This window comes from Pholcus phalangioides, unplaced genomic scaffold (assembly GCF_987345545.1).
Source record: "Pholcus phalangioides strain wild (caught in Gottingen) unplaced genomic scaffold, Ppha-v1.0 ptg000003l_1, whole genome shotgun sequence".
NCBI lineage: Eukaryota > Metazoa > Arthropoda > Arachnida > Araneae > Pholcidae > Pholcus > Pholcus phalangioides.
In genome coordinates, this window is record NW_028301596.1 from 48,409,110 (window position 1) to 48,421,871 (window position 12,762).

General features: G+C 39.1%; 1 protein-coding gene across 1 annotated transcript in view; it reads right to left on the reverse strand.

Moving 5' to 3' along the window:
- Positions 1 to 3,206: 3,206 nt before the first annotated feature.
- LOC149088747 (uncharacterized) overlaps positions 3,207 to 12,762 on the reverse strand; it is a 98,914-nt gene continuing 89,358 nt past the window's right edge. Inside the window, exons 3-4 of the mRNA XM_089249694.1 lie at positions 11,877 to 11,962; positions 3,207 to 10,805 (exon numbers count right to left, since the gene is read on the reverse strand). Coding sequence (XP_089105820.1) covers positions 10,564 to 10,805; positions 11,877 to 11,962 — 328 coding nt within the window. The 3' untranslated portion in view covers positions 3,207 to 10,563. The remainder of the gene's footprint in view (positions 10,806 to 11,876; positions 11,963 to 12,762) is intronic.

The window sequence follows — 12,762 nt, forward strand, 5'->3', positions numbered from 1 at the left end:
GCGAGGTGAGTCAACATCTTCTGAAGCAGATGGCGCTGGGCGAGTTCGATAAAAAGCAGAAACCTTACTATAACCAGAATGAGAACCCAGGCACCAGAGTCAGATTTCTGTTACGGGGGAATTGTGACTTTTCCGCCCACTCGACAGTAAATCTCGATAGTTTTATAAGTGTTTTTTTTTTGTCCTCCCTTAAATTCGCCACCCCCCCCCTTGAATAAGCAGGGCAGGGGGGAGGGGTGACCACCCACCGTGCCCCAGAAAAAATTGCTATTACTAGAAAAGGCGGAAGGGTGCCCTCCCCTCGTTCATTACATATTCGAACAGCCCGTATCCGTTTATGCCCCCCCCCCAAGTTCTCTCCCTGAAAAAGTTGAATATTATGAATACTTTTCATTGCAGTCAGAATTTTTTTGCATATTATTTTTTAAAACTTGTTTGCGGATTATCCACGGCCCACGAGACATCCAACAGCGCGGATATTCGGGCGTCTACGCTATCACTACTACTACTACCTACCCGTACATGAACTTTGTACATATTCCTCTGTGGAATTTGAACGAAGCGGTACATGCCGGAATGTGTGGTGTCTACCGTTATTTGTTTATTCAGTATGTCACAGTATTGCTTGTTTCTTATTCTCACTGGTACTGCCATCTCTCTTCCATATTTTGAAGACATGCTGGTAAATGCTTGAATTTTCAATGTCACGTAATCATTATGTTGAGGGCGTGCCTGCTCTTTGCGGAGAGCGCTTTTTTTTTTTTCAAAAGCGCTAACATTTTTCAAATGTTAGACCACCTCGTATTCGCACCCCAAAGTTCGGAAAACGTTACTTCACTACCGTAGTAGCTGAACTTTTGGAGAACATCGGAGGAGTAGGTATTGATTACAGTCCGTGTCCGAATATTTTGAGTAGCCAAAACGAATGATTCTGCATTCTAAAATTCGATACCCACCCAACAAATTCTTGAACAGTGTACCATGATTTACTTGGTAGTAGAATTTTTATTTCTTCCGATCATTCAAGGCACTCCGCAGATCGGGGGGGGGGGGGGGGCTCAACTTTTAGGAGATTGCGGGATATTCAAGTGATCTGCAACAGAGCCGCGGGTCACTTATGTGATTTAGAACTGTACCGGAGGAAAACTGAAGTCTTGTGGAACTGCACCGAGGGAAGCTTAAGTGATCTGTAACTGTACCACAGGTCACTCAAGTGATCTATATAAATATGCCTTGTGTCCCTTCAGTGATGTGAAACTGAAGTTGAATTAAGTGATCTATTAATGTGTTGCGGCTCCCCTTAAATGATCTGCAAAATGTGTCGCTTAGTTCATTTTTACAAAATTATGTTTGAGGTCATGGGCCACATCAGATGATTCCGATGGCCAACATGGTCATGGGTTGAGTATGTATGCTTTAGAGCAGCGGTTCTCACCCTTTTTTGACTCGCGGAGCCCTTTTTAGTAAAAAAAATTCTGTGGCGGAGCCCCGTAAGCCCATTTTTAATTATTCATTAAAGATTCTGGCCTACGAGTCAAACCGCGGAAAGGGGAGGGAGATGGTTTAGATCACAGTTTCCCAAACTTTTTGTTCCATCGCCCCCTTCTTCAGAAATTTTTTCTCTCATCGGCCCCCCCCCCCCCTACTCAAGCGTACCCATAGGATCCTATTATTCCGGATAATTTTTCACAAGACTTCGAGATTGCAAAAAAAAGAAGCGGTTCGGACAAACACAGATTTGTTTACAGAACAGCAATTTACACGTATTCACTAGCTAATCAGAGAGCTAACAACTTTCTTGCAAAGTTCAATCACAAAACTGACTTTTCATCCGGTCTTCCTCTTATCTCGCATCTGCTATACGTAACCCTGGTGGAAACTTCGAGAAAAAGAATGTTCTACAAAATTCTATTTTACAGTTTCTAAGTTGGCTGCGCCACCGTATGGAGGTGTGGGAACTACTGTCTGGAGGGGCGGGACCTTCTGGAATGTTCTTACCAATCGCATCTTCCTCCGATAAACCGAAACCGGTATCAACTCTCGTTGCCAATGGAAGATTGCGATAAACAATTCCGTCGCCCACTAGGGGGGGGGGGGGCGCGATATTGCCCACTTTGGGAAACACTGGTTTAGATTTTGATAACTTCATCATCAGCGAGTTTCAATATTAACATACGTAGCCAATATTAACATACGGGCCGTTCAAGTATTACGTCAGCAGATTTTTAGGGATTTTTGACCTCCCCCGTCAGCAAAATTTCGTCAGTTCTGCCCCCCACCTCTTAACACATATTGGAATCAGAGACGTACGCGGGTGGGGTCGCGCTGGGGAGTCAAGTTACCCCCGGCACATTCCCAGATTACTTAAGTGAACTGCGGCACATTCTCAGATTACTTAAGTGAACCGCGGCTTACCTACGGATCACTTGAGTGGCAGCGGTGCAGTTCTAGAAAACTTAAGCGTCCCGCGACACATTTCTAAAGCACTTGAGCGGCACGGGCACCTTTCCAGATCACTTGAAGGATTCGCGGTACATCTAGAGATAACAAAAGTGGCTCTGTAGAGGACTTATCAATAGGAAGAATATTAGTTCAGGTGCCCACAATCTAGCGAAAGGTTTTTCTCATTTCTAGCACATTCAGTAAGATGCCATTAAGACTATATTTCATATTTTTAAAAAGGGGGTGTGTTGATGACATAGGCATCATTCAATTTCAACCCCCCCCCCCCATCACTGCTGACGTAATACTGGAATGACCCCTTATTTGTTTCTGACAGTTTCATTGAACCAGTATATAGATTAGGAAAAACCATCCGAAGGATTGAACTGATAGCAAATTTATAATCAAGAAAATCACACAATATATGAATATGGTTTTTTTAATCTATTTATTTACAAGAAGTCCATATCGTAAGTTAAAAATTTTTTTCAATGAACATGTATATAAATATGAGATAATACATTCACTAATTATTTACATAGGAAAATTCCTGTAGAAGAAATAGACTCCAATATACATTTTGAAAAATGCATGAGCTTATAATTGAATCATCAGTTTTAAAAAGGGGGGAATGAGTTCAAAAACCAAATTTTTGTGTGAAATCTGAAAAAAAAAAACTGTATGACTGGTACATTAATTTCTAAAACGCTTTTTCAAGCTCCTATATCTGCTTCTAGGAATCAGTTTTTGTTCTTTCTTACCGCTCACGTGTAGAGCAAAGCTTGAAGATACTTTAGAGCAGAGTGGTTCTCAACTTAGGGCCACGTATATTCTAAGGGAGGCCACAGGTGAAAATCAGATGAAAGGGGGGGGGGGCACGACAAGTGGTGAAGCGAAAATAGAGAGAGCTGTGAATAATTTCAGAACATTCGAGTGAAATATGGTGGGAGAACATGTTACTACTTTCGGAATCCAGCAGAGCTGTCTATAGAACCAGGGTCATTTTAGCCTATGTGGGCATATCCCAGGGTTCATATCCGTAGGGGCACCTACATAATGAGATCTGGTACTATGATTTTCGAACGCAAGTATGGAAACATGTGTGAACTGTTATTTCCAGCTAAGTATGGGGACCCAGAACGTCACTTTGCCACTATTAAAGCACACATGCACCTCGTCCATATTCCTCTGCGGAACCTCTAACGAATTGGTACATGTTGGAACGTCACTTTGCCCGAGGACGCACGGTGTCTCGAGACGGTCATACATAATGAAATATATGTGTATATATTGATTACAATTTTTGTTAATTGCATTTTTATTTGGGTTGCTATATTTCTGAAATATATGACATCCATATGGGCATCTTTTTCTCAGCCACCTCGTTGGGCATTTTGCCTGTTGTGGCGTTATATTTGCATTTATTTGTATAACACCCCCCCCCCCCCTCTCCAAGACGGAAGATCAATGAACTCTTGCCTAGGGTAGGAACACATCCACATGCGGAAGGGTTGATTCTAGGATCGGCTCATATTTTATACAGATCTATTTTTCACATTTAATTCGTCTCTTGGGAAGGATAATTCACGTTTTCTGGATCCATGTCTCGCCCTGGGTTCCAGAGATCGACCTTATTTATAAAAAAATTTTGTTCATTATGAATTGAGTTCAATTAAATTCAGTTCGATAAGTGGAATAAGTCTCGATCTGGGGTGAGGATAGGCTCTATAGTTCGTTTCAGGTTAACTTTGCAGTGAAAGGGAAGCTACGAGGGAACCGCATCACACGTTGCTATGACAACGAAAGCCTTTCAACCAATGTATCGATGCGCAGTAGCGGTAAGGTATAGCTGATTCTCGCCAATCTCACTGAGAAAAATCTTTCTTTTTTACGCATAATGGTGATTTTTTTTCTATATTAAAATTCTTAAACGAATAGAGATCGATTCAGAACAATATTTTTTCAGTATTCTTTTTCAATCATTCAAAAAATTGAAATATTCTGCATAAATGATCATCGTAAGCCTCCAATATATGGGGACTACATTTTGCGGCGAAGGAATACACTCTCTACCTTTCTCTGCACTGCAAAGTTAACCTGAAACAGACTATAGATAAAACGGCTCCCTCATGGGAGCCCCTTTGGATGACATGGGCTGAGAAAGATTGAGTAACACTACTTTATAGAGCACAAAAAAGTAATTTTGCCATTTTTGGTTTTCATTTCCTGTTATTAAAACTGACGATTCAATTGTTGGATGAAAATAAATATTGTACTGTGAGAGAGAACTTCGTATATAAAATTGGCCGATTCATAGAAGTTGCAAAACGAAGTGAAGAAGTGGATTAACATGGATGAACGTGTTGCGCTGATGGCAAAATTGTATGAAGAATAAAATAAGTTTTCCTGAGAAAAATATTTGTAGGTTATAGGGGAAAATAAAATATTATAAGGGAACAGATAAAACAAAACAATGTGTGTTCAAGTTGATAAAAAAAAGTTAAATAAAAAATGAGCTTATTTAGGGTTAAAATAAGGTTACCAGACGTCTTCCTACGTTTCGGAAAATTCACCATTTTGTCCTCCTTTTCAGGTTTCCTTAATTTTTTTTTTCTTAGAATTTTATGATTTTAACCCCCTATGGTTGGTGTATATTTGAATGTACTGTACATGGTAAAAAAAACCCCATCGTACTAATTTCTTTCTATTTTTTTATTTTAGAAAGTGCATATTTTCGTGTCATTTCAATGCAAATTCGGCTACATTAGTACAATACTTTTCTATCTACAAAGAGTTGATTCCTTGTCGAAGTCATTTTTTTTTTGAGAGCTATTGAAATTTTACGTGCTCAGATATTTATAAAATCACACCGAATTGAGGAGAGATTGGAAGTAAAATTCAAGGTAACGACTACTTTGCAAGGTTTCATCAGTTTATAGATAACAATAAAATAAAGGAAAACGATGTTTTTACCCTTAAATTGACCACTCATTGTAGCTAATTAAAACGAATACATTCTGATTCAATTGCTGTGTTGTTTCAATTGAAAATATGCTAACAATACCCATTTGCAACCATTTTTTGTAAAAAAAAAATATTTTATCAGCATGTTTTCATGGGGGTGAACCACAGAGGGTTACAAAAAAGGAATGAGAGCGTGTGTGAAGAGCATTTAGAGAGAGGATCAAAGATGGAATGAGAGCGTGTGTGAAGAGCATTTAGAGAGAGGATCAAAGATGGGATGAGAACGAAAGAGAAGAGCGTGCGGAAAAGATGTATGTACTTCATGAAATCGAACTTTAAGAATAATGAAAAAAAATGAGAATGAAGAAGGTTGTGATGAACACGTAAAAAGAGGAGATTAGAAAAAGGCTATAGAGAAGAACGAAGAACGTGTAGATCAGGCATCTTCAACCCATCGCTCGCGAGCAACAGGGTGCTCCCTGAAGCACCTAGAGTGCTCGATGCTCACGTTTGACTGCGTTCTCACGAGCTTTTGATCAACGTTCCAATTAAGCACCTTGTACAAATTACATTCAAGGGCTGCAATCATCCTGATTTCATGCATTTGTATGAAAAACTTGACATGAGGGTGCTCTTCTTTTGATGATGGGTACATGAAGTGCTCGCGACTAGAAAAAGGTTGAAGACCTCTGGTGTAAATGGTGCAAACGGCATAACATAGGTCAATATGAACTGAATAGGACGTAGATCGAACTTAACGTTACAAATTGAATGGTCGCGATCTTTAAAAATGTTCACTTCAGTCTTCATGATATTTCTTTTAAAAATACGTTATTATCGCTGTTAAGCAGCAAATACAAATGATATTTTTGCTCGCCCGTTAATCTTTTAATGTTTTTTAAGTATACAGGGTATCTTGTAAGTGCTGATGCGGCCTTTATCTCATCAACCGTCCGTCGAAGAGGTATGATTCCAATTTAAAAAATGCTCGAACGAGGCGTTCAAAAATTACCCCAAATTTATCAAAATTTACTTGTACCAGTTTTGAGAGTAAAAATACAGTGCGTCACAAAATAAGAAATCTAAATTTTTATATGGTCCCCCGGTCTTCTACCAATTAGAAAATTTTGCCCTGTCTTTCCTGGGGTTCCAAGTTTTTAAGTGCAATACCCGCTGAGATATTCGAACTCAAACATCAGAGAAAGGTAGGGAAAGGACAGCGTAAATGAGGGGAAAAGGGGCGTCGTCCGTTAGTTTTTGCTTTTCTTTCATAACTTTTATCCAATTTTTGAATTCAACAACATCTTAGCGAATATTGCACTTAGAAACATGAAAATTTTTCTGTTGGCATGAGGAGATACAGGGCAACCACTTTCCAATTGGAAGTTAGATAACAGAGGAACTGTACAAAAATTGACTTTTTTATTTTATGACACACTGTATTTCCACCATTAATACTGGTAAAGGGTCTTGAACGCCTGTTGAGCATTTTTTAAATTGGAATCATACCTTTACGATGAACGGTTGATGAGATGAAATCCGCATTAGCACTTACAGGATACCCTGTATCAGGGCTGTAACTAGGCAGGTGCAACAGGTGCACCCGCACAGATGGGCCCCTAAATTCAAATTCTTGCACAGGGCACAAGAATGGTTAGCTACTGCCGTGCCCTGTATGTTGGTAAGTAAACATTGTAATTGCAATTTCAATGAATTTGTGCATTTCTAACTCTATAATTCTTTTGAGAGTTCAGACTATCGACAAACATTCGTAGTCTTCCAGAGTTTCGATTTCAGACTTGAATGACATGTTGGATCCACACGAAGTTTTTCATTTCCGAGGTTGGTTTCTCAGTTATAACCACTAGATATATCCCTGTTCCAGTCACCTTAAGTTTTAGTATAATATTGGTGACATTTCAATGACCTCTAATGACTTTTGTTGTGTGTGTGGGGTTCTTTCTTTGGTTCTTTTGTATAAAGGGTGCACAATATTTTTTTCAGTCCGCGGGCCAGATATGCTATATATCTGCAGCTAGCTGGGGCCTGAAAACTGAATATGTGTAACTTATATAATGACCCATATTTTACGGGACATGCCGGCAATTTCGGCCGTCCCGACTTTTTATAAAAATGTCCCGTTTTTCTCCTTCGCTTTCAACGAGGCTCACTTTAATTTTTGAAATCGAAAATAGAGATATTTTTCATGACATGAATTAAGGTGTTCGATACGTTTTTCTTGTTATATTTGGTAACTTTATATCACCTTACATTCGAATTTCTTTTTACGTGCCTTTGGAATTTTTTTTTTTGGGTAAACCTTACTAACCTTTTACAAAAATTTTGGCTGAAAATGACATTTTTATACGCCTTTGATAATTTTTTAACTGAAATTGGCACCTTTACTTGCCTTTGACAAATTTTTTGGCTGCAATTGACAGCGTTTGCGATAACTGGTGATATCCCATATGAATCATGATTTCCCTGTATTTTTACGGAGGAAATATGGTCAGCCTATTTGATACTTTTCTACCGAAACACCTTTCACGGGCCAGACAGAACCTCCTCTGGAGGGCCGCATTCGGCCCACGGGAAATAATTTGTGCACTCCTGTTTTATATTTGTGACTCTATGTTTGTTACATTATAATATTCTGGATATTTGACTTCGGCTCATTGAGTTATCAGTGTTCAATGACAAACTTTAATGAACAATAATAAACAATTGAATCAGGTAGTCACAGTAAATACATGATATATTAGAAACAACACACCATCAACATCGTTTTTTCCTACAAATTATCGACTCTTGAATAGTATATACGTAGTGTACACTCCCTGACAGATAAAATGTAACAGCACGGGGGAATGCGTGAAATACGATAGGGTTTAAAACGCAGGTAGAACAACATGTTTCGAGCGTCTGATCTTTGTTTCGAAATTTCACATACTCCCAGTTACCGAATGGACTAACTACATGACATTCAACAGCAGGGAAATGACCAGCTCGATTGCATGGGCAAATATTGTTTACTGTTTAACTAGAGTTTTCTGGAGCAATGAATGATATAGTGTGGTGTTCACCGATGTCTCTGGAAGTTATGGAGACGCTGTGAACGCGAGCTGGTCTTTCCGCTGCTCTCGAATGTCATGCAGTTTTCAATGGATTGCTATACAGGGTGTCCTGCAGGAGCTACTGCGGACTCATCAACCGTCCGTCGTAGAGGTATGATTCCAATTTAAAAAATACTGAAAAGGCGTTCCAAATCTTGTACCAGTTTTGAGAGTGAAAATACAGTGTGTAACAAAATAGAAGAAATCTAAATTTTTATAGGTCCCCTTGTGCTCTGATTTCCAATGATAAAGTTGTTGCCTTGTGTCTCCTGAGGCCAAGAAAAAAATTTCCCTGTTTCTAAATGCAATATTCGCTAAGACATTTTTCAATTCTAAAATCGGAGAAAAGTTACAAAAGAACAGCAAAAACTGACGGACAACGTTCTTTCCCCTCATTTATGCTGTCCTTTCCCAACTTTCCTCCGCTTCTTGAATTAAATTATCTCAGCGAATATCGCACTTAAAAACTTGAAATGTTTTTTCTTGGCCTCGAGAGAGACAGGGCAACAACTTTCTAATTTAGTTTTTGAGCACAGGGTGTCCGAATAAAAATTTAGATTTCCTATTTGTACTTTCACTCTCAAAACTGGTACAGGGTAATTTTTGAACGCTTTTTGAGCATTTTTAAAACTGAAACTACCTCTACGTCAGAGTCAGACGGTTGATAAGATAAAGGCCGCATTAGCACTTACAGGACACCCTGCATATTAGGAATAACATCTATAGCTTCTAGTAATCTTTCTAGGTAAATAATGTTTGTGACGTGCCTGCTGCTACCCTATCTTTGGACCGTGACAAAGATTGCTTCAAGATATGCGTGTCTTTACCCGTGCGAATATCAGCAGGCAGTCTTCTGTAAGGTGTCATCAAAGATGCTTCATTAGCCATCACGATGCTCGCATACGGCCAGCAACATCACACTGGAAAATTTATTCAATTGATACCATACAGTAGCGGTTCTCAACCGGTGCTCAGTGTGCACTTCCCAGGGGCTCCGCGGCCACTCGATAAAGGGTACCGCCATATAAATAATGTACTAACAAGAGCTCCTCGAGTTAAACAGGGCTCCGCCATAGAATTTATTCACTGAAAAGGGCTCCGCGAGTCAAAAAAGGTTGAGAACCGGTGTCATACAGGTATGCTGGATCCATAGCTCATAATAGTAATCCTTACTCTTACACATCACTCTTCTCCTGCTCCTCACCAGATCACGATCCGCCACTGTCTCGATGAAGGAAATAAAGCAGGTGGTCGAAGAAGACCCGAACCTATGCTGGAAGCTGTGCGTGTATATGTTGCGAACGTAACGTGAAGTTTGTTTCTGCGTAATGCTTGTTATGTGTAGTGCCGCCATCTGCCATAAATTTTTCTAACTATGAGTGAAGTGTAATGATTCAATATTTGTACCGTTGTAGGTCTGTTGCTCTCTCTGGCGAGACTTTTTAACGGAGAGATTGACTCTCACATTCGGGCCTCGAATTTGGGAACCACAGAAAACCAACTTCAGCCGACCACAACTGTGGCGACGGTGGGGGTCCGTCACTATGACCACCACAGCGGCTTACTCATGACTTGTACATTTGGTCGCTCTACGCGCATAAGATCTAAAATCAAAAATCACATGCATTCATAACATGTTGCTTTATCACATTGCATGCATTCCTTCATGTTTGTTGAATTTTCTCTGCGAGGTAGTGTACTATTTCACGTTTAAAAATTTTTGCGATAAATTTACAAAACGGACATCCAATGAATGTGCGAATGTATGAATACTCTCCACGGAATAGCGTTCTTTACATAAATAGCCAACACGAAAAAGTACATACAAATATATTTCTTTTACACATATATATATTTCTTTTCTTATTTAAATACCTTCGGACGAGAATTTTCAAGCTTAAAAATCCATGTTCATAAGAGAAAATTCGGCACAAGAAAATTGTCAACATTCCGATAAAGTGCGTGGTTTAAGTCGCGTTGCTTGAGGTGTGTACACGACAGTTACTTCATCGTTTGAAAGCTCGTTTGGGTGTACCAAAGTCGGTCACACCAAAGTCGATAGTTCGATGGCATGAGCCGCAGCTTCTGGCGATAGGATACCGGAGTCCCTGAGTTGTGTGATTTTGCTCTCGGCGAGCTCTTGGCAAGCTCTCGTCTTCTCCCACTGCCACAGGTAGACGTTCTGAACCGAAGCCACGCCGCAAAACACTATACCTATGCCTATGACTACGCTCGTCGCTATCGCTGGTACTTCGCTGAAGTGGATGAAAGTGAACAGTATGACACCTATAGAGAATGAACAGTTTTTAATCAAAAAAATATATATAGGAATAAAAATTAAGAACTCATCGCACATCATCATCGGCCATATTTAATGAAAAAGATGTGCTGAATTTTTTCTTCAGTACAGTCGACGCCGTTTATTAGAATCACGGATATTGTTATCATTCGGGCATTGGTATCACTTTTGCAAAGAACGGAACTGACGAATATCATAACATGGAAAAAAAATTCGTTTATAATGTTATCAATTTTTTTTCCCGTCCAAAGCTTCGTTTTGCGCATTCTGAAGCTAAAAGGGGTTTAACCAAAATTATTATTATTTTTTCCTGTAAGTTATCATTGTCAGGCTGCAAGACTATGTTGGAGGCTAAAAGATGTTCTGCCCTCGTTCTCCATTGATCAACATTTCCATACTTAATGTTGTAATCAATCAGTAGTATTAGCTGTGACCCCATGTACATGTAGAGCTGCTTTCGCAATGGCCTTCCTGTGGTAAAAGCAAATGTAGATGGTGGGAAAAAAATGATACTTTTCTTCAGTTCTTGATCAGTTTCTTCACAGTTGAACAGATTCAAATTTTTTTTTTCCAAGAGATTTTCCTCAAGGGATCTATGAAAGGTTTGTACACTAAAAAAATAGCGTAATTTGTGATATACATTAGACAGTTCCATTCTAACGCCTGAGTAATTACAATCGATGAGTAACAAAAATTCAGGATCTTAGCTCAGAGAAAAAGTCCCGTTTCAGAATAGAATAAAAAAAAATTTACCACGCGATAGAACATTTTGCAACCAATTATGTGGGAAAGAAAAACAGAAATGTCCCATTTTACCAATATCTGTTTAACATATATCCAATTCGAACAAACGGGATGTATGGTCACCGTACTGGTAAACGGAACTTTTTTTTTCGGATATAGTTCCCATTTGGTTATTGTTATCAAAAACTTCGAGATCACATTAAGCGGCGTGGACTGTAATTTTAAAGTTTTTCTTGAAATTCCAAAGTGTTCTAAGGTTTTAGCCATTTTAGTTGTCAGGCAGAGCGATTGAAACTCATAAACAGCATACTCACCCGTGAAGAACACCGGTATGGACAAGAAAAATCCTCCGATAGCCAAGATTCTCGTTAGGGAACTCCTTTTCAAGAACTTGTGCGTCCTGTGCAAAGAAAAAGGCGTTTCACACATCGGATAAATCCATAAAAACTTAAACATGATCAACTGCAATTGTCAAATCAATGAATTTTATGGATATTATACCGACGTGAAGTTCGGAAAAAAAAATATCAGAAATCAAAATTTCCCCTATATGAAACTAAAGACGGGCAACCACAGTTTCGAAACACGTCCGACGCCCCCTGTAATCCTTTGAATTAAATTTTTTATAACCTGCATCGTCACTAGTACTACTACTGAATGTACTGTGAAAATGAAAAAAAAAATTCATTCATAGATATTTTGCATTTCGAATATTACATGAATTTTGCTTAAAGTTGGAGATGAAAATGACATTAGGTACTGGCCAAAGTTCATTCTTTTCACCATTTTGAGACACTTTCTATCAAAAATGTTCATTCCAGAAACTTTTATAGAAAACTAGCTATAATACCCGGCGCTGCCCGGGTTTTCTTCAATTACTGGGAGGATTGAAAACGTGGCATTATAAAGGCCTATAAACTATTGTACATAATACTTGCAGCATTAAAGAAATGGCAAACCATTGTAAAGGCATATACATGTGCGAAACGCATTGCTAGGGAACCACGGTAAACATTCCGAAAGTGATTGTTGGAACCGAGAAACTATTGTTGCCCGACAGTTTTTCGCTCATTTCGGGAATTTGCCCAACTCTGACGAGTCTATCGTTCAACTCGGGTCCCATTGCCATTTAGGATATATGCAAAATGGCGACGATAGATCTAAAATTGTAAATTTGTATAAAAACATAGACACACGCAC